The 24,253-nt window shown below is 51.2% G+C and overlaps 1 protein-coding gene across 1 annotated transcript; it reads left to right on the top strand.

Moving 5' to 3' along the window:
* Positions 1–44: 44 nt before the first annotated feature.
* LOC114059717 (sacsin-like) lies at positions 45–14,922 on the top strand. The gene is given in 16 exon segments (XM_027888476.1): positions 45–76; positions 1,690–1,851; positions 3,021–3,108; positions 3,283–3,385; positions 3,678–3,824; positions 4,183–4,230; positions 4,233–5,502; positions 5,744–5,832; positions 6,324–8,203; positions 8,205–9,622; positions 9,624–11,632; positions 11,635–13,089; positions 13,092–13,517; positions 13,520–13,700; positions 13,702–14,528; positions 14,531–14,922. Coding segments are annotated over 16 exon segments (10,527 nt in total).
* The last annotated feature ends 9,331 nt before the right edge of the window (positions 14,923–24,253 follow it).

The raw sequence follows: 24,253 nt of genomic DNA, 5'->3' as shown, positions 1-24,253 counted from the left end.
AGTTGCCCTCCACAATCACACAGCCTCTTCCTATATCTTCCTGGATGCATGTCTGGCTCCCATATGTGGCCCTCAGGTATGTCTTGGTTCCTCCACACCCTTAACATATGTATTGGCCCTCAGTTCTCACCTGGACACACGTCCTGGTCCTATCTCACCCTAGGAACCCCTGTGGATGGCCACAGATCCAGTTCTGTGCCCAGCTGAGTCCACAACTTGGATCCTTGCTGGCCCCATAACTCACCAGGCCCTCTGTCCTTGACTGCCCCAGGCTCAGGGACTCTGCAGGAGAGGGACAGCCCAGGTCTTTCATTGCCCAGTGCCAGTACCCCTAGAGATAGCTTTCTCAGTGCCCTCCATGCCCTCAGATCCTTCCATTCCTTCCGTCTCCACACAGTTCTTGTGACTAGGGGATGTCCTCGTCTGCCTGTCCATGGGAACATGCCACATGGGATCTTCCACATCCACAAGGCAGGGACATCCCTGTTAGAGGTGACCTTTTTGAAGGAGTCAGGTGGGCTCATGATCATCCCAAGTCTCCTTTTGACCAGGGCCATGGGGAGTTGGAAGAGACCTGCTAACCCTTCCCTCTCATCAATCCCACCACAGAACTTCAATCCATGGCCATGCTCACATATCCCTCCACTCCACAGCAATCCGATTCCCAGACATGTCCTAAAGTGTTCCCATCCCATAGCTATGTCCCACACGTACCCATTACCTTATGCTCCACATTTCCATGTCTCCATCTTCTCCCCACTCCACTGCCATGCCTTTCATGCCACATGGCCATTATCCTGTGGCACTCTGTCCTACAGGCATATTACCACATATCCCTGACTCATTGCCATACCCCAGTGGCCTGACCCCTATAGCCCTATCCCCATGCCCCCACCCCATATCCCATTGCCACAGTCCCCATCCGTTAACCATATCCAAATTCCCCCACACACCATGGCTGTACATCTATTGCCCAGTGGCCCCCACAGACACATCCCCATGGCTATGGCCTGGTGTACGGCACATAGTCGTATCCCCATGTATTCCCATACTAGATCCCTGTAGTTGTATCCCCATCTATTCCCATGCCACATCCCCATATCTGTATGCCCACGTATCCTCGTAGATATAGGAGCAGCTGGACGGACAACACCAGCCACCTGGATGATAAAAGAAGAAAATAATAATGCAAAAATATTGTGGTCCTGAGCGAGACAGAGCTAAGAGTAGTGCGTGTGTGAAAAGAATCACAAGATCAAGACGGAAAGCCACTTGAAATTCTGTGGTGGGTTGTTCTGTGTGGCTGGAAGCAGCACACATGGGTGTGTGTGGATGTGGCTAGATGAAGAAACATCTGCCTGGCGGGAGACCTAGGACCCAGGGCTCAGTAGAGAGTCTACATATAGGTATGGAGTAATACAGTTACAAGATAGTTCTGCTTGGACAAAAGTCTGTTCGGCTTCAATTTGTTTGCCGCAAACGGTGCAGAGTGAGGAATTTTCCCCGCACATAGCCGCATTCCCACGTCCCTGACCCATAGCCGTGTTTTCCATCCCCCTCCCCTCCCCCCCATTCCCCCCTCCTTCCCCCATATTCCCTCCCCTCCCCCCCTCCATCTATGTCTCTCTGCTTCTCCCCCGCGCTATTTCGTGGCTAAAAAAGCGCATTTCCCCCGCGCTGTGTGTGCAGGGGGGAACCGAAACTGTTGCGCCGGGAGGCGGGGCCAGGGCCTCGGAGCGAGAGGCGGACCGAGGCAGTGGGTGTACGGCAGTGGGTACACGGCGGCGGCACAGGCAGTGGCACTGGGCAGCGACACCGGGCGCCCCTCGTGGCCCTCAGGCAGCCAAAGGCGTGAGTGGGTCTGGGGCTCGTCACTGGGGGCTTGTCGAGGCACACGGGGGGTGGCTGGAGCGTTGCGGGTGTCGCGAGGGGCTGTTGATGAGACCTGGAGCTCAGGGGGCGGTAGGGAGAGCTGAAGGGTGACTGAGGGATGTGGGGACTGTGGACGTCAGGGCTTGCAGGGAGGGAGTTTCCGGGTTGCTGAATGTCTTGATTTTGGCTGGGATAGAGTTAATTTTCTTCCCAGAAGCTGGTCCAGCACTGTGTTTGGAATTTAGCAGGAGAACAACGTTGGTAACACACATACTGCAACTGGTGTTCAGTCGTGCTTACTCCTTACTCCAAGTCAAGGACTTTTCAGTGTCCTGTGCTCTGCCACTGAAGGGGGAGCATGGCCAGGAGAGACAACACAAACTGGCCAGCGGGATGTTCTGTACCACAAAACCTCCTGCCCAGTGTAGAAACAGAGTGGTAATGGTGGGGTGTCCGAGAGCTGCTGGTCACTGCTGGGGTGTGGGCTGGGCATGGATCAGAGGGGTGGTGAGTGACTGATGGGCATCACTGGCAGCACTTCTCTTGGGTTTTGTTTCTCTCTCTCTCCTTCTCATTAATGTTAGTAGTAGCAGTAATATCAATGTATTTAGTTTATTTCAATTATTAAGCTGTTCTTTATGTCAACCCACGGGTTTTAGCTTTTCCTGATTCTCCTCCCCATCCCTCTGGGAGCAGCGAGCGGCTGCTTGGGACTGAGTTCCCAGCTGGGATTAAACCATGACAGTCTTCTTAGTACCCAACCAGTTTGGGTCAGCTCTCTTGGCCATGCTCCCCCTTAACTGGCAGAGAATGGGACACTGAAAAGTTCTTGACTTTGAATAAGCATGACTGAACACCCGTTCCAGCATCTGTGTGTTACAAACATTGGTCTCCTGCTAAATCCAAAATGCAGCTTCTGGGAAGAAAATTATCACAACCAAAACCAGGACACTGTAGCATCCCAGGAAGCAGTGGGGACCCTGGGAAAGTGTGGGTGTAGTCCTTGGAGGTGGTTGTTTAAGTGACTCCTGGGAAGAGATGGAGTCCTTGACTCCAAGGAAGGGGACATCTGGGGGATCCAAGGAGGACATGAGGTCCTGGTTACACACCCTCTTCCACACTCTTTCCCCTTCTCTCTGCTTTACAAGGGAGACTTTCTGCCAGCAGGCACCTGTCTTCCTTGATTACCTGCACAGCATCCTGCAGAAGTACCCAGATGGGGGGCAGATCCTCAAGGTGAGACTCCCAGGGAACCCACCCATCCAGACCCTCCTGCCCAGCTGGGCAGATCAACCCAGGCAGTGGGGGGTTGGTCCTTGCCCAGCATCAGCCTTGGTTCCCAGGCAGATCAGTGCTTTTCTCATGGGCCTGGGACAGCCTAGGTGACCAGGCACTCATCCCTAATTCCAGGAGCTGGTGCAGAATGCGGATGATGCTGGTGCTAATGAGGTCGTGTTTGTGTCTGATGAGCGGGAATTCAACATCACTAGAGGGAGACTGGAGGGCACCCAGGGTGAGAGGTGCTATCGGCGCTGGGAGAGACTGGATGAAGCACTGGGGTGGCACTGGTTGATAATGGGAGGGACTGGGTGATACTGGTGAAGAAATGAAGAAGGATCAGGGGAACTGGGGGAACTGGAACTGATGAGGGGTTTTGGGATGTTCTGAGGGCACTGAGGGTACTGGGAAGACTCAGTGATACTGAGGAGGCTTTTGTGGGACTGAGATTGTGGGAGCACTGCGTCTGGGTCACAGAGCTCCCTATATGTCCCAGTTCTCCCCTAATTCACGGTCTTGATCACCAGGCCCAGCTCTCCTGGCCTACAGTGATGCTGTGATGTCACCTCAGGACTGGACAGGGATTCAACGCCCAGGGGTGTTGCACAAACGGGTGGATCCCCACACTGTGGGACGCTTCGGCTTAGGCTTCACTTCTGTCTACCACCTCACTGGTGAGTAGCACTGGAAGCCTCAACTGGGATTGACCTGGGGACATGGGTTTTACTGCAGGCTCTGAACTATAGGAGCTGGGGAGAACTAGGGGGCAGTATGCAAAATGGAGGGCAGTGTGAAGTGAGGAAACCTGAGGAGGCTGACGGGAGGCTAGTTGGCAGTGAAGGGCAGAGCAAAAGTGGCAAACTGAGGGAGGACTGATGAACTGGGATTAGGCTTTGGATCATGGGAAGCACTGTGGAGATGAACTTGAGAGTATTGGATGGGCATTTGGGGTACTGATGGGTTGAGATGATCTGGGAAGGCAGTTGTGTCTGTGTCATCCCTGTGGAGGCCTCATGGTTCCCATGTCTCCAGACCTACCAGGTGTGTTGAGCCCCCCATACTTGGGAGCGCTGGACCCCGAATGCCAGGTGCTGGCAAGCGTTGGGACATCTCTGCGGCCCAGGACTTTCCCGGCCTTTTTGAGCCCTTCTGGGCTGGACTGGAAGCTGTGGGACAACACCGTGCCTCTGCCCAGGGCACCCTCTTCCTCTTTCCTCTCCGCCGGCAACACTCGGAAATCACTTCAGGGGTCTCCGATCCTGAGCGCATTCGCAGCCTCATCCAGACCTTCCTCACTGAGGGCCCTCTTGCCCTCCTCTTCCTCCGCCATGTCCGCCATGTGACCCTGTACCTGGCCCCAGATGGGGTCCAGACACTCATGGGGACTCTTGTGGCATCCCCTCAGCCTCTCCCTGTCCCAGTGCCATCAGGGGATGAGGGACTGAGTCTGGCGTGGTGCCTGGTGGCCCTGCGTGGGGAAGGTGTGGGCGACATGAATGAATGGCTGGTGGCCACAGGCAGGGCCATGGAGGGGCCAGTCATGGCACTGGGCACAGGGCTAGGGTGCTGCCCTGAGCTGAGCCTGGCACACCCCCTCTGTGGGCCCTGCCAAGGGCGGCTCTGCTGCTTCCTACCCCTGCCAGCCACTGACGAGATGGCCACGGGGCTGCCCGTCCATGTCAGTGCTCCCTTTGTCCTCTCTGATGACCGCCGCCACCTCTGCTGGCCTGAGGAGGGTGAGAAGGGAGAGGAGGATGCCTGCTGGAACACCCTCTTGTGGTTTGACCTCCTGCCCCGGGTCTACAGCCACTTGGTTGCTGTGGCCATGGCTCTGCCTGGTGCAGATGTCTACAGCATCTGGCCAGACCCCAAGTGCACGCCAAGCTCTGGCCGGATCCGCAGCCTGGTGACCTGTGTCTGCCAGGAACTGGCAGCTGCCCCTATTCTGGTGCCAGCTGCAGAGGGGGTGGCAGGATGTCTGCAGGCACCTGAGGCTGTGCTGCTGCCAGAGGCTGTGGGGGATGTGGCTACACACAGAGCAGTCCGGGCCTTGCTGGTGGCAGCTGGGGAGCCAGTGGCTGAAGTCCCAGCCCACGTATGGAGGGCGCTGGCTTTGGGAATGCCAAAGAGCATGTGGGAGACCACAGCGGGGCACATGCGGGAGGTGCTGCGGCGCCATGGGGCCATCGACTTCTCAGCTGCCGACCGTCTCTCCCTGCTGCATTATGTGACTGGGGATGGGTGCCATGCTGAGCTCTGGGGTCTTCCCCTCCTGCCTCGTGCTGATGGGACCTTCGTGACCTTTGGAGCTGCGTCAGCCATTGTCTACATGGACACATCTGACTGCCCCAGGTGAGCCTGCAGCCCCTGGCTGCCCCATTCCCTGTGGAGTGGACAGGAGACCCAGTTGCCCAGGGGTGCAGCTCCCTCTCTTGAGATGGAAAGGAGGACCACAGCTGAACCTGGACATTTGGGATCCTCACTGCCCTCCTCTTACCTGATGTCACCAACTGGGAGCTGAAGCAGGTGTCCAGGAAGCTACCTGCCCTCCATCACTCCTCTAGTCCCCCATCACCACTCTTTGTCCCCACAGGGAACTCCTGCCTGGCCTAATGGGGTCCTTCCTGCCTTCAGACCTGGAGTTGGGCTTGGACAGCCTCCTGCGAGGCATTGCCAAGGCGGGTAAGAGACCAGTACAGTGGATCCCTGGACCACTTTCTGGTCCCCTGGTTGCCATCTAAACACCACCACTAGCCCCTTGTACACTCTGGGGCTGGCTCCTCTGCAACCCCAGTGTCTCCCTGTACCTCCCTGTGTCTCTGGGACCTCCACTGTCCTTGCTGTTCTTCCCACATTCCCCTTGTCCCCTCTGTGCTCCCTTGGATTCTGGGTCTCTTTGTGTTCCTCATCTGAAGACCTCTGTGCCCTCTAATACTGGTCCCCCTAACACCTCTTTCCCTCTCTGATATCCTCTGTCTCCACCACTCTGGGGTTTTACTGTCCTCCTGTTCAGGGTATCCACTATCCCTCAGGACCCAGGTCCTCCCATCTCCAGTATGGGGGGGCCACCCCTCCACTGCAGATCTCAGGCTCTTTCCCCCACATCCTGGGTCCCCCTGCCAGGTCCCAGGTCCCATGTGCTTCTAGTCCAAGGCTCTGCCTCTTGCACACAGGTCTTTACCCCAACCTGGTTCTGCTGGACCCAGCTGTGACTGTACAGACCTTGCGCTTGGCTCTGCCCCCCAGCTGGACATCCCAGTCTTCAACCCCAGTGACCTGGTGCCCAGCCCAAGGACCTCTCCAGCCTCCAGCCTCCTGGTTCCCAGCCCTGCGGCAATTCCTGGCCCACCACATGGAAGACCTGGGCCCTCTGGAGGGGCTTCCTCTAATATTCCTGTCCCCACTGGATGCCCCCAGTATCCGTCGGGCTCTTCTTATAGCTGAGTCCAGTCTCATCTTCCAGGCATGGGAGGACCAGCCCCTGCCACCTGCTGTGGCCTCTGTACTGGAGGTCCCAGATTGCCCAGTGGTGCCACCGGGCATGTGGCATTGCTCCCTGTCCCACTACATCCTGCCTCCATCCCCGCTCAATGCCTTGTGGGCCCTGGGCAGGCAGGGGGTTGCAGCAGTGGCCTCTCGCATGGCCTCGCTGCCTGATGTAGATGTGGTCACCCTCCGGCTCTACCTGGCAGATGTCCCATCCCTAACAGAGCAGGACAGGGCCACCTTGGCTGCTCTACCCCTCTTTATGCCACTGCCCTGCTTGGCCACCCCGCAGCCCATGGAGTTGGTACCAGCTGATGCCACCCCAGTACTGAAGCCAGAGCTGGAGCTGCCCAGAGATGTGCTGCTGCCGGAGGCCATGTTGCAGTGCCGAGATGAAGTTGACCAGCAGCTCTTTGGGAGGCTCCAGAGACCCCTCATCAGTGCAGCCCATGTTATGCTGAAGGCCATCAAAGCTGTAGCTCAAGGCACCTATGAGGGGCGGGCAGCTGAGACACGGGCTCTGCTGCTCTGGGTGCTGCAGCACGGAGAGTTTGCCTTTGCACAGAGCCCCCTGCTCCAGCAAGCCTGCAGTGAGCTGGCCTTCCTGGAGACCCCCAATGGCCCTGCCTGCCCACAAGACCTCTACAACCCCTGCGACAGCACTTTGCAGGCACTGCTGGGACCTGAACGCTTTCCTCCTGCTGCCTTCCACAGTCTGTCTGTCCTCTGTGCCTTGAGGGATCTGGGCTTGTGGCACCGTGAGGGGTGCCTGCTGCCTTCAGACATCCTCGTGGCTGCAGCAAAAGTGAGTCAGGGTGACACAGTGGCTCTGGACAGGGCTGAGGCACTGATCAAGGTCTGCAACCTCCCCAAGGCACTGGCAGGCTTCAGTGCTGCAGAGCTCCAGCAGCTCCAGGCCCTGCCGTGGGTGCCTTGCTCCAAGTGCACTGGAATGCCTGGGCAGCCTTTTCTGCCCCCCAGGGAGCTGCGATCCACCCAATACCAGTGCCTGGTGGGGCTTGTCATGCCCCTGACTGGTGCCTTTGTGCCAGAGGCAGAGAAAGAGCTGGGGCTGAGCCAGACTCCACCACTGGAGAGAGTGTGGGAGCAGCTGAGAAAGCTGGCAGGGCATGAGGACATGGATAAAGTGGGTTCTGCTCTCCAACCCATTTACCGGCACATGCAAGAAAACTTGAAGGTCTTTAGGACTGCCCCAGATGATGCTATGGTGTGGACTGGGTCTGGATTTGTCCTGCCATGTGATGCTGTGCTGGGCTATCCTGAGGAGCTGGAACTGGGGATGCTGGTACCCCGGGTGCCCCCTGACTTCCTGCCCTACAGCTGCCTCTTCAGGTCTTGGGGGGTGGAGGTGGGGGTGAGTGAGGAGATGGCAGTGTCAGCCCTGTGCTGCCTGGGGCACGGCATAAACATGCGCAGCTCAAGAGTGGGCACTGCTGCAGAGTTGCAGGTGGTTGTAGCTGTCCTGGAGTGGCTGAAGAGTTGGGGGCACCAGGGTGAGGGCACTGTGCCAGTTCCTGTGAGGATTCCAGAGGGCTCAGGCTTTGCCCTTTGCCCTTTGCCCTACTGCCTCTACCGTGTACCTGGACATGGAACTGGAGGATGAGGAGGATGTTCAGGAGGTGGTGCATGAGGCAGTACCATCCAGCACAGCCATATTCCTTGGTGCAGAGCTGCTCAGTGTGCGCGTGCTGGGGCCAGAGCCATTCACAGCCTGTGGCCCCTTGGAACCCATCACCTTATGCCTCCGCAACATCCTCCGGGAGTACGGTGAGGAGAGCGACCTCTTCGCAGAGATGGTCCAAAATGCAGAGGATGCCCGAGCTACTGTGTGCCACTTCCTCCTGGACCTCCGGTGCTGCAGAAAGACCACGTCTGGGCTGCTAGACCCAGGCATGGTTGCCTGCCACGGCCCAGCCCTCTGGGCCTACAACAACGCTCTGTTCACAGAGGAGGATCTCCGTAACATCACACGGATTGGGGCTGCTACAAAGGAAGGGCAGGCAGGCCGGATCGGGCGCTTTGGGCTGGGCTTCAGCTCTGTCTACTGTGTTACAGACGTTCCGGCAGTGCTGAGTGGGGAAACACTGCTCATCTTTGATCCCAATGGCACTCATCTGGGCAAATATATCCCCAAGACTGGCTGCCCTGGCATCCTACTAGACTTCTCCAGTCGACCACGCATCCTCCGTGTCTTTGCTGAGCAGTTCTAACCCTACCATGGTATCTTTGGGTGCTGCCTACCTGAGCCAGGACCCTTTCTAGGGAGCCTTTTCCACCTGCCTTTTCGCACTGAAGAGGAAGCCGTGACATCGCAGATTTGCTCAGAGGCCTTTGGTACAGAGCACATCCAGTCCCTTGCCACTGGTTTCCTTGGCTCTAACTGGCTCCTGCTGCTCTTCCTGAAGAAGGTGAGGGAGCTGTCCTTGGAGATGTTGCCAGACATGGCCACCTCTGCAGAGAATACTGTACGTTTGGCCATGCTGCGGCGAAAGGAGATCCAAGACTTGGGAGCCCCTGGGGACCCCCCAAGCTGGGCAGCCATTGAGGAGCTCTCAGCCTGTGAGGAGGAATCCAAGACGGTACGGCACTACTTGGTTTTGGTGTGTCAGGGTGATGGGGAACTTCTGGAACTGTTTCACGAGGACACACAGGCAGGACTCCATCCTTCACCTCCCATGGCTGGTGTGGCCCTTCCCCTTGCCCTTACTGAAGATGGCAAGTGGGTGCCACGTCTGGATGCTGAGAAGGGGCAAGTCTTTTGCCACCTTCCCATGCCTGTCATCTCAGGGCTACCAATCCATGTGCATGGGACCTTCAACATTCTCTCAAACCGCAGGGGGCTGTGGGACACTGCAGAGCGGGGTAAGTGGAACTGGATGCTGCTCCGCAATGCTGTGCCAATTGCCTGGCTCCGGGCACTAGACCACCTCCGTGCCATGCATGAGGCAGGTGAGTTGAAGAATTATGGCCAGACTCTTCTGGCCAGACTTTAACACAGCCTGTTACCCCTTTACAGAGGCCATGACTGGTTTCTACCATGCTGTGGCAGCCAGGAATGGCCCCAGGCTCTTTTCTGATGGCCGCTCTTGGTGCTTGCTGCAGGATGCCTGCTTCTTGCACCAGGATGTGGACAGACACCCCAACCTGGGTGCTGTGGCGAAGCGTGTCTTTGCCACCATTATGCCTCATCCCCTGTTAGCTGTAGCCTTGCCAGAGCATGTGCAGAAGGGCCTTGGGAAGGCAGTGGATGCCGGCACCTATGACTGGCCCCGCTTTTACTGTGATCTTGTGCTTCCCAACTTGGAAAAGCTCTCTGCTGTTGACCAGAACCAACTGCTTCTCCATGCACTGGATATGGCCAATGATGATGTGGACAAAGTGCTGCAGACAGTGCTCTGCATTCCTGCCACCCCTCATGGCCACCTGCAGCTCACAAATCGCTTGGTGCATCCCAGAGGCCGCGCTGCCCCTTTGTATGACCCTAAGGATGGGTGCTTCCCCACTGGGAATGCCTTCCTTTCCCCAGAGAGACTAAACCAACTGGAGAGGCTGGGCATGGTGAAGAACACAATGGCCCTGCCAGAGTTGCTGGAGCAGGCAAAGACTGTGCAGCTTGTCTGGACCAAGAATCGTGCTCAAGGCTACCACAGGGCTGCCTGCATCCTTGAGCTGCTTCAGGATGCAGCGAAGGAGAGAGTGAACAATACCCTGCAGGTTGCTTTCCAGACTGTGCCCTTCCTCCGTGGTACACTGCCCACTGGTGAACATGTGCTGTTGCCAGCTGCCCAGCTCTACCATCACCTCCACGCCCCACTAGTGGGACTCATCCACCCTATCTTGGCTCCTGAAGTGCTGGGGGAAAACTTCAACCTCCCCACGGAGGTTATATCCTTCTTGGGGCTGGACTGGCAGATACCATCAGCTACAGTCCTAAAGCAGCTGCAGGCATTGAGCTATAGCTCCAACTCTCCAACTTTGGAGAACCTGCAGGAAAGCACCAACTGCTGCTACAAGCACCTGAACACGCTGCTCCAGAAAGGTCACTCCAGCTGGGATGAGGTGGCTTCTGCAGTGGCCCAAGGAGAACCCTTCATCTTGGTGGGCTCCTATTTTGTACCAGTCACAGCTGTGGCTGAGACACTGTCATTTGAGGCTGTCCCATACCTTCATCAGCTCCAAAAGCAATACAAGCCCTATGGCCAACTCTGGGAGTGTGTGGGGCTGCGCCACACCTTCACCTGGGATGATTATGCCCAAGTGCTCTGCACCCTGGCAGAGACACATGCTGGAGAGCCGCTGCCTGCCCCAGAGCTGGCTCTGGCCTTGCGACTGGTGTCTTGTGGCTTGATGGAAGATGGTAATGAGCCAGATGCCTACCAGACCCAACGACTCTTTCTACCTGATGAGGAGGGCGTTTTGCGTCCGCAGGACAAGCTTCACTTCAATGATACACCTTGGATGCAATTGGACAGAGATGTCCTCCTGTGCCATAAAGAGCTGTCCCGAGCTGCAGCCCTGCGCTGTGGGGTGCCTACCACACTTTACCGAGCACTGCAGAGGAGTCAACTCATCACTGATGACCTGACCCTCTGGGCACAGCCATTTGGTGCCCATGAAGACTTGCCAACACGGCTGAAGAACATCTTAAAGGAGTACCCAGCATCTGCTTCTGATATGGTGAAAGAGGTGCTCCAGAATGCGGATGATGCTGGTGCGGGGCTTGTGCACTTCGTGTGGGACCACCGGCAGCACCCAGTGAAGGCCACTTTCAGTGAGAAATGGAATGTTCTGCAGGGCCCTGCCCTCTGCATCTACAATGACAGGCCCTTCCAGCAGCAGGACATTGAAGGCATTCAGCACCTGGGGGTGGGTGGCAAGGAAGGCTGGCAGGATGTCACAGGCAAATACTGCCTTGACTTCAGCACTGTCTTGACTGGAGACAGTGCCCTGTGTGTCTCTGACCCCCATCGCTACTATGTGCCACAATTGAGAAACCTGGTGGGATGTTCGCTGTCAACTCTGAATTCAAGAAGAACTTTCCAGATGTTTATGACATCTTCCTACCATCCCTCTTCAACCTCAGTCAGGGTGTACTTTTCCGGCTGCCGCTCCGCACTGCAGCTGAGGCTTCCAGCTCCAAGGTGTCTGACATGGTCGTGCGTGACCAAGACCTTGTGGACATAGAGGAAACACTGGCTAAGGAAGGTGAGGACTTGGTGCTCTTCCTCCGACATGTACACACTGTGGTCTTCTCTGAGATTCTCTCAGATGGGAAACAGTTGGTGGAAAGGCTGCGGATGACAACAGAGCTCACAGATGGTGATGCAGAGCTGAGACGGGGTTTTCAAGCGAGATTAAGCCAAGCCATGTCTGGGAACGGCCCCACCTCTGTCTCCTATATCATGAAAGTCAAAAAGAGCCAGGCCAAGAAGAGCGAAAAGAAGAAGACCAGAACTGTGTGGAGGGTGATCTCCCAAATTGGGGTGCAGGAGGGGGCTGAGCAGTCTCCGGTGCTTGAGCATTTGCCCTATGGGGCTGTGGCTGCCTGCCTGGAGCCATTGAACACAGTCACGGGCAAAGCTTTCTGCACCCTCCCACTGCCCTTGAACACTGGGCTGCCTGTGCACATCAATGCTGACTTCTCTGTGGATGCAGCCAGGCGCAGTCTTCTCTGGGACAAAGGCTGCAGAGAGGCAGCCTGGAATGACTTCTTGCTCTGGTGCTTGGTGGTTCCTCTATACTGTGACTTTCTCACCAGGCAGTGGAAAGCCCTGGGGCCAGAAGAGCTCCAGTACAAGTCCCTGAATCTCTGCCAGCAGCACCTGGACTTCCACTTCCTCCAGTTTTTCCCTATTATGACAGGGGGGATCCCTATCTTTCAGGACATGGTGAGGGAGGTCTATAAGCACCTCAGTCATGCACGCCTGCCCCTGGTGCCTGTGTACCATGAGAAGTCACCTGGCAGCATGGTGACAATAACGTGGGCATCTCCAGGTGGAGAGGATGTGCTAACAGAGCCATACTTTCTGGAGGTAACGCCAGACCCAGATGTTCAGAAGGTGCTGCAGCACCTGAACATGAAACTGGTTCCAGCATTCACCCACCTGCAGCAGATCCATGAGCAGTTCATTGAAGTCCAGGTGAACGCTGCTGCCTTAGGCCCGACCACTCTATAGCGCTTCCTCAAGGCTTTGGCTCTGCCTGTTCCTTGCAAGCTGGCTGACACATCCCTGAGGACCCCAGAGAGCTGCTCCATCCTGCTGAAATACTTAGCAGGATGGAGCAGGTACACCCAAGGTACCCCAAAGGATGTGGACAAGGAAGAACTGGAAGAAAAGGAAGGTTTGCCCTTGCTCACCACACAGGATGGCTATCTGAATAGTCTCAGCATCCATCACCCAGTCTTCAAGCACCACTTTGCCCACCTCTTCCCCTCCACAAGCACCACTTTGCCCAAAAGTGTGTTCCTCATTGGATCCCACCTTGCTTTGTGAAGGAACTTGGCCTCTCAGAGGCCATACAACTCATCCAGGAGGCACTGGGTCATCTGAAGTGGACCACAAGGGGGGAAACATGGCTCAAGGGACTGTGGACCTTCTTTGGCAGCATTGTCCACACATATGGAAAGGCCTCAGAGGAATTGGAGGAGGACATGAAGTCATTCGTGGATCATCTCCAGGACATGGCAGTGCTGCCTATACAGGGGAATAAGACAGACTCGAAGCACCTAGTGCCACTATCCTCCCTCTCCAGAGTTCTTTTTCACTGTCACTCAGAAGTGGAAAAGGTGCCGCACAAACTGGGCATCCCTATGCTCCAGCAGTCCCTACTGCCCTTTCATTTTGCCCGCTGCTGCCTGAAGCAAGGGCACTCCAAGTCACAGAGCCCAGGGCTATAGTGGCCCACCTGGCAGACACTCGATCTGATCTCTGCTGGGGGGACTTAAAGGAGGAGGATGTGACTGTTCTGCTGCACTTTGTGCAGGGAAAGCTGGATTCATGTGCACTGAAGCAGCTCCGGCTCCTGCCTCTCTTCCAGAAATTTGGTGGCTCCCTACCGCAAAGTGCTGTTGCTCCACAGACAGTACCTGGAAGTGCCCCTGGGTGCCCAAGCCCTGTACAACCTGGACAAAGACATGGTGCTGCTCACATCATACCCAATCCACAAGCGGTTGGCCAAGGATTTGAAATAGGAGGACACAGATGACCAAAATCTCTTCATGATCGTGGTGCTACCCTGGCTGTCCCAGCTCACGCGGCAAGACCTCATGGAAACTGTACAGTTGTTCTTTGTCCTGCAACCCGTCTGTGATAGTCAGACCAGGAAAGCTGTTGTGGCAGCTTTTCAGAATGTGCCCTTTATACCCGATGCCCATGGCACATTGCACTTATCCTCCTACTTTTACACTGATGAGCCCTCCTTCCACACTCTGCAGCTCCAAAACCGCTTTGTTCCTAAATCTTTCTTTAAGGAGGTAGGGATGAATTTGGCAGGTGAGAAGTTTCTGTCTGAGGCAGGTGTCCACACCAGCCTCTCTGTAGAGGATTTTGTAGCACTGGCCTTTGAGATAGAGCGTGAAGCTGCTCCGGCAACCTGCCACACTGCAAACCTGCTGGAGCGACAGCAAGAGATGCTCAAGCAGCTTGAAACCCTGTTGGAAAATCCTGAGTCAGAGGGTTTCCTAGGGCAAATTGCCTCAATCCACTTCCTGCCTCCACTGACCATCCACCAAAGCTTGAGGAGCCTCCACCCCCCTTTTGCAACCTGCATTAAGCCCGTGGCCCTGAAAGGCAGCATTTACCACTGCCAAAATGTGGCTGAGCTGCTGTGGACATCGGCCACCATTCTGCCAGAATCCCTTAAACTCGAGAAGTTCTGAAGGCCATGGGAGTCCTTGTAGAAATACCCACTGCCCTGGTGGTGGCCAACCTGAAGCATGTGTGCAGGGCAGCCTGCCGGCCGCCACTACAGGTGAACACACGGGCTGAAGTGCTCCAGACCATGTATGGGTTCTTGCAGACTCGTTTGAAGGAGGTGGATGTGGAGCACCTTGCTGAGCTGCCTGTGGTGCTGGCCAAGTCAGGGGACATGGCCAGGCCACGGCAAGTGGTGACATCACTCCTGGATGACTTTTACCCCTATCTTCTCAAGCCTGACCCACAGGTGGCTGTCTTTGGAGACCTCCTGCAACACCTTGGGGTAGTCATGCTTGCCACACTGACACTACAGTCATGTCCTGGCCATGGACTGCCCTCCTCCAGCTGATGCTCTGTCACCTCTGAGAGTGCCCATGGCCACAGGTGTGGTGGTAGCATTTGCAGCAGCCACCTGGCATTACATCCTGTCACTGGCAGGTCAGCCATGAACACAAAGGTCTTCTTCAGGGCCTGAGCAGTCTCTGAGGGCAGGCAGTCATTGAAGCACAGCCTGTGGGATGGCTCTAGGCAGTCAGCAGTGCTCAGCAGGTACAGCTCAGACACAGCAGAACAATCGGGGCTCTGGTGCCTCCCGCAGCAGCTGGAAGAAGTGCCATGTGGCCAGCAGGATCATCTTCTTCTGAACACTAGGACTTGAAATATTAAAAACAGACAGATTGTTAAAAAACCTGCTACTGGTACAAGTATCCAGATCTTTAAATTAAGTTCTTCAAATCAACGTTTGGGATTTAACCATTGAACGTTATCAGACAACTCCTGCCAAACACTTTTTTTGGCTGAAGATCGAGTTTCGGACATCTGTGATTTTATTGCTTTAGCCAAGTCTTGAATTTCACCATTGATGTTTGCGGTGAAGGTGCCCTGCAAATGTTTTTGAACTTGTGCCCAGTCACAATGGCCATCATTCCATGTTAATGGAATGGCATATAATCCTTTATGCTGATGCTCCCAATTGCATTTTAAGGCCATCCTATTATTCATAGCATCCTGTTTGTCCCCGATCCATGTTAAGGCTGCTTCTACTGCTTCCAACCTGGCTAATTTTTGATAGTCTATATTTGTTTGCATAGCCATTGATGATGACGTATTACCCAACACACCAGCCACTGTATGTGCAGTTTGTACTGAATGTACCGCAGTAGCCATGGCTGTGGTAGCTACTATGATGATGGCAGAGATGATGAAAGCAATTAACCATCCGGTGAACCTTTTCGTTCGATTTCCTGATGGGTTAACAGTTTTGCCAATTTACTGTATCCTGCATTATCCTCCCGGTTTCTAGTTAGGTTCACTGGGAACCGCAGTTCAGGCCTCCTGTGCATAGGAATTATTATTGATAAATTGAGAGTTGATACATTCTGATTTGTAATACAACTAAAATAGTAGGGATTATCTACAGTACCGCTGAAGGTATTGTTAGTCACACTAATCATAATGTCAGATGCAGGTAAAAAGACATACGGATGAGAGGTACACATCACGACTGAGTCATTCTGACAGTTTTGAAAAGATCAATATCCTTACCTATTTGTAATTTAGGTATATCATGATACAACTGAAGCAGGAAGGGTTAATTGGGACACTTTTACTGTGGGCCCATGAGGGCCCCTACCCCCCTGTACACCCCCCTGTACACTTTTAATCTGCCTTAAACCATATTTTGTAAACTGCATTTCGCACAAGAAGATTCTGTCCTGTGCTGAGGGCATCGGACCTTGAAGGAACCACGATAAACGCTGGGCAAGGGGCCCAGCGCCCATAAATCTCATCCAGAGGAGCCAAGGTGACATCTCAATAGGTAATGTAGGACCAAAGCCAGGAGCTTCTCTAAGGCTGAGTGATCAGAACATAAAAACAATAGAAAGAATGAAAGGTCACCAAGGTGAGGCGAGGATGAGGATTAAAAAGCAGCCCCCAGGATGAAGGCAAACAGGATCTCCCACCATAATATTCCTCAAAATAGAGACCACGCCTCAATCTCCACCCCTAACTCCACCTGTTATGAATATTGTAATCAAATGATGCAATAACATGAATATGTAAAATTATGTTGCAATCATGATCCGAATATTGTATAAATTCTCTATTTTCACTGAATCACTTTGGAGCTTTTACCTGGCCTGAACGAGTAAATCTCCCTGACGTCGTAATTAATAAATACCTGCTGTTCATGGACTAAAACTCTGTCTCTGAGCAGTTTTTGTTCACCTGCCCCCTTTTTCTGGGCATCACAACTAATAATAATTTTCAGTTAATTGCCCAGTAGTTATTGAAATTGTATAGTTAAAATCACAGCCTATTATTTTAGTAAAATTATAAACACAAAAATTGGTTCCATTTGTAATCTCCTGAATGATCTTTTCCCATAGAACCGGAATGCCCAATGTAGGGTTGAGACCATGGCCACTCTAGTGATCCAGCCCAGGTTATATAGTCACCATACTCAGTAAGATCCCAGTAGGCAGGGTCAGGTGAACTTGAGAGTGGTTGGTCTTAAGGGTTCTGAGGGTCATAGTTTCTTAGGGGGTCTCTTGACGTGGGAGTAGTGAATCCAGGTGGGCCATTCTTCTCTCTGGACTGCTGTGAACATGGTCACCAACACCTGGAAAGGTCCATCCCACTTTTCTTGCAGAGGATCTCCTGAAAAATCCTTAACATATATCCAACTACCAGGAGTGAATGGATATGCTTTACAATCAGGTTGTGTAATCTGTTTTTTTAACACCACAGCAAAATTCTTATTCAATTGTTTCCCCACAGTTATAACACGACCATGAACATATCGATTACCTATCTGATCCAAAGCTTTGCTGTTAATATTATTCACTCCATAGGGTCTGCCATACAGAATTTCAAATGGACTTAGCTTTTCTTTAGACTGTGACTTGACGCTGATTAGAATTAAAGCAATAGGTAAAGTTTGATACCAATACAAATTTGTTTCTTGACAGATTTCAGCTATTTGCTGTTTAGCGAGACAGTTCAATTTTTTTCTACTTGCCCACTTGCTTGGAGTCTGTATGGAATATGCAATTGCCAAATAATTTCTAGCACTTATTGCTTGTACAATTTCTGCACAGAATTGGGATTCTCTGTTCGAGGGTATCCTTTTAGGTATTCTAAACCTTGGTATTATTTCATTCAAAAAGACTTTAACCACTTCTCTTGACTAATTTGTTCTACATGGGAATGCTTCAGGCGACCCAGAAAATGTGTCAGTCAAAACTAAAAGATAAGGAAACCCCCATTTTCTTGGCAGCTCAGAGAAATCAATTTGCCAAACTTGACCTGGGAAATGCCCTTTGTTTATTGCCCCTTGATGTTATTTTAGTTCCAGTATTTGGATTATTTTTCAGACGCTTTATCATGGTAAATAAAGTTGGCCTTGCCACTCTGGCTCTTAAATATTGATTAAGTGAGTCCAAGCCCCAGGGAGTTTTATTGTGTTCTGCTCTTACAAATTGCCATACTAATTTTTCTGGTAATACTAGCTGGTCTGTTTTTAGTTGAGCCCACCCATTGTCTAACAGCTTCCCTCCATTTTTATGTATCCATTTGGAATCTGATTCTTGATACTCTGCTTATTTGTCTGTATCTAGCTTTTCTGGCACTAAGGCCGCTACTGGTAGTTCCTCACCTCTTGCAGCAGCTAACTTAACTTCTTCATCAGCTTTCCTGATTCCTATTTCTGGGACAGTGTTTTACCTTTCAGGTGCCCTTGGCGGTGCAGAACTGCCACCTGAGAGAGGAGTTGTACAGCTTCTAGTAATCGTAGAATTTCTTCAGCATATTTCACAACCTTTCCTTGAGCAGTTATAAGTCCTCTTTCTTTCCAAATTGCTCCATGGGCATGAACCATGCCAAAAGCATATTTGGAGTCAGTCCAGATGTTGACTTGTTTTCCTTCTGCCACTTCTAAAGCTTGAATGAGAGCTATGAGTTCTGCCTTTTGGGCTGAGGTTCCTGTGGGCAAAGGATTTGATTTGATTACCTCAGTAGTGGTGGTTACAGCATAGCCAGCCATCCTCACACCTGCTGCCATCAGTAAACCAATCCTCTGCATCCTGGAATGGTTCTTCTTTGAGGTCCGAGCGACTGGAATACTATGCTTCCATGGTCTCCAGGTCCCGGAGGGGAGCGTGCCCTCCCCCTCCCCCCCACCACATGGACCCCATGGGCCCCGCAGAGACCACAGGACAGCAGCAGCGGTAAGGAGAGAGGCAGAGAGAGTTTATTGTTCTGGGTAGCAACTTAAATAGCTCTTGGGGGGATTACAAGGTGACCACTGGGAGTCCAGGAGGTCTTACAACCAACCAATGATAACAAAGGGTTAATGACCAATAGATAAGCTTTCAGGTATCTCTCAGAGATTCCAAAGGCAGAGATAAGACTGAGGAACCTTGGGAAGAAGAAGAGTGAGTTTACAAAAAGACTGTAAAAGCCATTTTGGAAACATGTTCACTTAAACAACATTAAAAACTTCTGCATCCTTCTATATATTGCAGAACTATCACAACATCCAGGCAGTCGTGTACAATGAGTTCAGTTGTGGTTTTGCCTTCTAGAAATGAAGCTGGCTTGACAACGTTAGTCACTTGAATGTTTATGTCATCTGGTTCAGCCAGGATAGCCTGATATTTCAAGAGTCAGGAGAGTGACAACCAGTGGTTCCCTTTCTGTTCCAGCACTGTAGATGCTGTGTGGGACACTAATACAGTCATTCTGTGTCCCACTGTAAATTTCCTGGCTTCTACTATATCACTGCTAGATCACTGCTGCTACTGCCTTCAGGCAGATGGGCCATCCTTTGATATGGCCCTGATTGCTGGGCCAGGACCCCCAGAGCCATTCCTTGTCACTCATGCAAGAACAACCAAAAGGGCTTTGTTACGCCGGAGTGCTCATGAGCTCTCGCTGCAGCCATTTGAAGGCTCCACTTGCTTTGAGGGTCCAGATTAGGTTGCCCTTAGTCATTTTCAGCAGGTCGTAAAAAGGCTTTGCAATTAGTCCATACTGATATATCCATAAACAGCACCAACTTGTCATTCCCAGGAAGGCCCGAAGGTCTCTCACTGTCTGTGGTTTGGGTGTCTGGCAGATGGCTTCCTTTCTTGCTGTTCCCAGAGAGCGTTGTCCCCCCTGATGCTTCATATCCCGCTTGTTTCTGCAGCAGCTGTGCTTTCTGTTGAGAGGCTCGATACTTATTTAGACTCAGAAAGTTCAAGAGACTGACTGTCCACTGGATGCATTCTTCTTGTTTTTCAGCAGCAATCAATAGATAACCCACATATTGTAAAAGTACACCCTCTCCTGGTGGTGACTGCCGTTGTTCCAATTCTTTAGCTAATTGGTTCCCAAAACTTGCGGGACTATTTTGAACCTGTGAGGTAACACTGTCGAAGTGAGCTAAGTTTTCCTTCCAGTGGTGGGACTTTCCTGTGCTAAGGGGAGGCAGAAGAAGGTATCCTTTAGATTCAGTGCTGTGAATCAAATAAAAAAAATATTTTTTTTCAGCCCTAATTTCAAAAAGTTTTCAATTATTTGTTCAATCCCTTGTCCTATCTTTTAGCCTCAGTGGATACTGCTTCTTAGCCACTGGTTTGGCTCCTGGTTGTAGTTCTGTTTGAATAGGAGTTGCCCATTTTGGCTTTCCTAGTGTTTTAGTAGCCCAAACTCCTGGGTATATATACCTAATCTAAAATCTGATTGACATTTAAATTATCCTGGCTTGGCTGCACATAGCTCCTTGCTAAACTCTGAGCGCTATTATTTGTTCTTTCTTTACCTTAAGTTAAATTTTACCTTGTTTAAATTCTATTACAGTTCCCAGAATTTCTAGTAGCTCTCTGCCCAAGTAGGGGTTTGGGTGAGATAAATACAAAAACTGACGCACTCCCATTTGTTTTAGGGGTTTCAAAAAGAAAAGCTTTCTCTGATTGGCCAGTTGCACCCACAACTTGAACATATTTATCATTTTTAAGTATTATTTCTTGATTCCAAAGAGAAAATATAGCCCCAGTATCAATTAAAAGAAATTGAATTCTTCTTTTTCTTCCCCAGCCTAATTTTTACCAGTGGGTCCCCTAGGGGCAGGCCTGCTGGCCCTCCCTCTCTCAATACCCTGTAAGCAACAACAGCCCCTCCCATGCCGGTATCTCCACCTGTTAATTCAGGGTATTCTACAATATGCCCACTGGTTCTGACCCAACCTTGTTTGTCAGGGAGGCAAACCTTACATCTATTACACAAGGCTTGTACATAGAGCCAACAGTTACAAAATAAACAAGTCTTAATTCTAGGTCTTATTCAACGTGGTGTGCTTATAGTTAACTGCTCAGCACTACCTCCCGTAGAGCAATTCTTAGCATGATAACACCTTTAACTATGTGCACCTGGATGTTTCAAGGTAAGCAAGGTATATCAGGTATACAACAACTTTTCCAAAAACAAACAAGACAACACAAAATGACAATAACTATTAACACAATAACAGTGCCCCAAACCCCAGTTCATAGGGTAGTTTCTCAGTTGTTCAAAATTGCCCTCCATATAGTAACTCAAACATAAAAAGACTCTTAATGAGATCTTTCTATAACTGGTTCAGAACAAACAAATAGTCCACATGGTTGACTTTCAAGTCCATCCCACTTTTCTTGCAGAGGGCTGTGATTTTAACTATACAATTTCGATAACTACTGGGCAATTAATTGAAAATTATTATTAGTTGTATCATGATATACCTAAATTACAAATAGGTATGGGTATTGGTCTTTTCAAAATGATGCTTAGACACCCTGATATAGAAAAAGTGCTCTAAGAAGTGAACAGAGCAACCCAACGCCTGCTCTGGCATGACACTACAAGTAGAAAAAGTATCCTAACTAAAGTAGCACAAGTGGGAGAACATCATTGGTGGGATGTCTTTACAGGATGTTCCGCTACAGCAACACAAGTTTTTCACTACTTAATACATCCAGTATTGATCATAACAGCAGTTATAATCCTGTTATCCCTCTTAAATGTGTGGCTGTGGTACAAATTAAGCGTCATAGTCAGGAGGACACAGATAATATGGGCAATGATGCGTACTTACCGGATTCCTTTGGAACATGACGAAAGAATTCGTAAGTCTTAAGAAAAGGGGGGACTGAAACAAGAGCAAGGCCTGAAGAATTAACTGAAATACCTTGCTCGGCTGAGAGAAACCCCTCCATACCTGCTCTGCCTAAATTGCTAAAGAAAAATTTGTTCTGTTCCGTTCCTTGGACCTGATCTTAAGAGGAATGCTAGAAACTTCATACAATGGGTCTGTAGGCCATAAATCTGCCCGGGGATTTATAAATGGGAGCCCCTGGTGGTCTAGAGGGTTAAGGCGCTGCACTGTCACTGCAGAGACCCGGGTTCGATTCCTGGTCGGGGCCCCTCCCCGGGCAGATGGAGCTCGTTAGCCCTGTAAGGCAATCCATCTATGTCCTGAGGACCTTGCTGCCACCATCCAAGCTTGCTTGGCCCCGGCAGATGAACCTCAGGATTAAAGGGTGGGCTCAGTTCTGCACACACTGTGTCTCACCTAAAAAATCCAATGCGCAGGCTGGAAGGTGGAAAGACCTTCCCCGGTTCTTCATTCGCGAAGACTGGCCACTACATTGCAGGCCATAAATGAAGGCAAAGTGAGCCAAGGCAGACATTTGAATGGGAGAAATAGGCCGAAAGCCAAGGTTGTCTCCAAGCTTCAGTGACTGAGCAAAAACAATAGAAGGAGGAATATGGAGGAAGACTACGGAAGACCCCAGCCTCACAGGGTGAAGGACTGGATGTACCACCAAGAACGGGGGCCAAGAAAGGGCTCTGCCCGGACTCCGCCCAGACTCCGCCTATTATCAATATGTATGATTTGCTGTTGCAATCATATGAATATGTATGTTAAGATGTTGTAATCATTGAAGTTAGACTGCATAAATTACCCTGTTTTGCACCGATACCTTCGAGCAAGAGCTCTGTGGTGCGAACCACACTTGCTCCCGACGTCGACAAATAAATACCTTTGCTGATGACATAATAGGTGGGTTGGTCATGGGTGGTTCACTGAAGAATGAAGGAGGGAACACGACAGGGGGAGGAACGATGGATGTTGTTAGTACATGTTTCCCGACGCTGTCATTTTCGCTGCCAAACATGCAGTGTGTCCCTCCCCCTTTCACCATTTTGTCTCAAGTCGCAGGGGTCCACAAAGGAGGATAGGAAGATGGTGGTGGAGAAGAAGCAGGAACAGAGGACTGGTCACCATCTTGGCAATTTGATGAAGAAGAAGGAGACAAGGACAACTTAGCACCATCTTGAGATTCTAACTGAGGTGCTTCTGTCTGCTTATTTTTTGAAAATGGTGACTTTTGTAGAATCAAAAGTACAAGACGCCGAGCTATCAATGCGTCTGCAGCCTTTTTCTCCCCTCTCTCTTTGGCTGACCACAACTTCAAGCTGAGATTGTCCCAGGTTTCAATATTTAATTCTTCTGGGATCTCTTGGTGATTCTTTCTAAGCCAAGATGTCAACGCTTTTAGTGAGCATTTGTCAATTTCATGTCTATGTCCTTCTACAAAGTATCTTAAGCATAAGAAGGTTGGATCCAGTGGCTTAGACTTATTACAGCCCATTGTAATATTTTTATAAAAGCGGTGGCTATTTAATGGTGTTTGTTATTGGAAAACTAAAAGTAGAGGGGTGGAGTAAGGAGAACAAAAGTTGCTGTGGCGCTCACCCATTCCAGATGTGGTGTGATGGCACTGCCAGCCAAAGCCTGTTGCCGCCATCTGCCACAGAGTGGGGAGTGGTTACTGGTTGCGTCGGCCTCCTCCTCATAGCCCGCTGGGCACAAGGGAGTCTTCCAAATATGAGAAAATCAGGCACTCTCCCCAGGTCTGAGCACCATTTATCAGGCATTGCAATAAAACCCGGCCCACAAACAGTTCATGCAAGTGCTGAGCAGTGTAGCAAAATGAGCCTTTATTGAAGGGAGACCACCCTCTTTTATAGAGGGAGCTGTGGACCATTCAGGAAAAAGGGGAGGACTTTACCATGTAAGGAAAAGAGTGGGAGGGTATTATGCAAACTTGAGCATAAGGAGGAGGGTAGAAAACCATATAAGGAAAGTATGGGTGGACCATATGCAAATAGGGAAACATTTGCAATGCAGCAAACAACAGCCAATCAGAAAACTGGAAGAAAGTTTACAAAATTCTGAGGGGAAAATAATTTTACAACTGGGTTTTGTAACTATTAAGTACATAATATTTATGTATTATTTTTGCTGTATTTTCTCTGCTTCTGTTGTTCTTGGGGTAGTATTCTCTCTTCCATCTTTCAAAGTCCTTCGACTGTATTTTGCCACCCCCGACAGTGGCTCAACAATTGTACAAGAGAGATGGAGGAGAAGGGCTTTCTTTCCTGGGAGGAAATGCATTTGTTTGGTGTCAGAACTCCTGCGCTGAAATGGTCAGAGTCCCAAAATGGAATAAGAATGAAGATTCCTGCCAGGAAAAAGGTGCCAGCACAGGAAACTCTATGTGTGTGCATGGAGTTCCAAGCATGGCTCACCAATTGCACAGGAAAGATGGAGGGTAAGGCCTTTCTTTCCTGGGTGGAAATGCATTTGTTTGGTG

The sequence above is a fragment of the Empidonax traillii genome, unplaced genomic scaffold (genome assembly GCF_003031625.1).
Source record: "Empidonax traillii isolate 1590-97213 ecotype Southwest subspecies unplaced genomic scaffold, ASM303162v1 scaffold239:size738852, whole genome shotgun sequence".
Taxonomy (NCBI): Eukaryota; Metazoa; Chordata; class Aves; order Passeriformes; family Tyrannidae; genus Empidonax; species Empidonax traillii.
The sequence above is the reverse complement of the archived record's forward strand: the minus strand, read 5'-3'. Positions and strand labels throughout refer to the sequence as shown.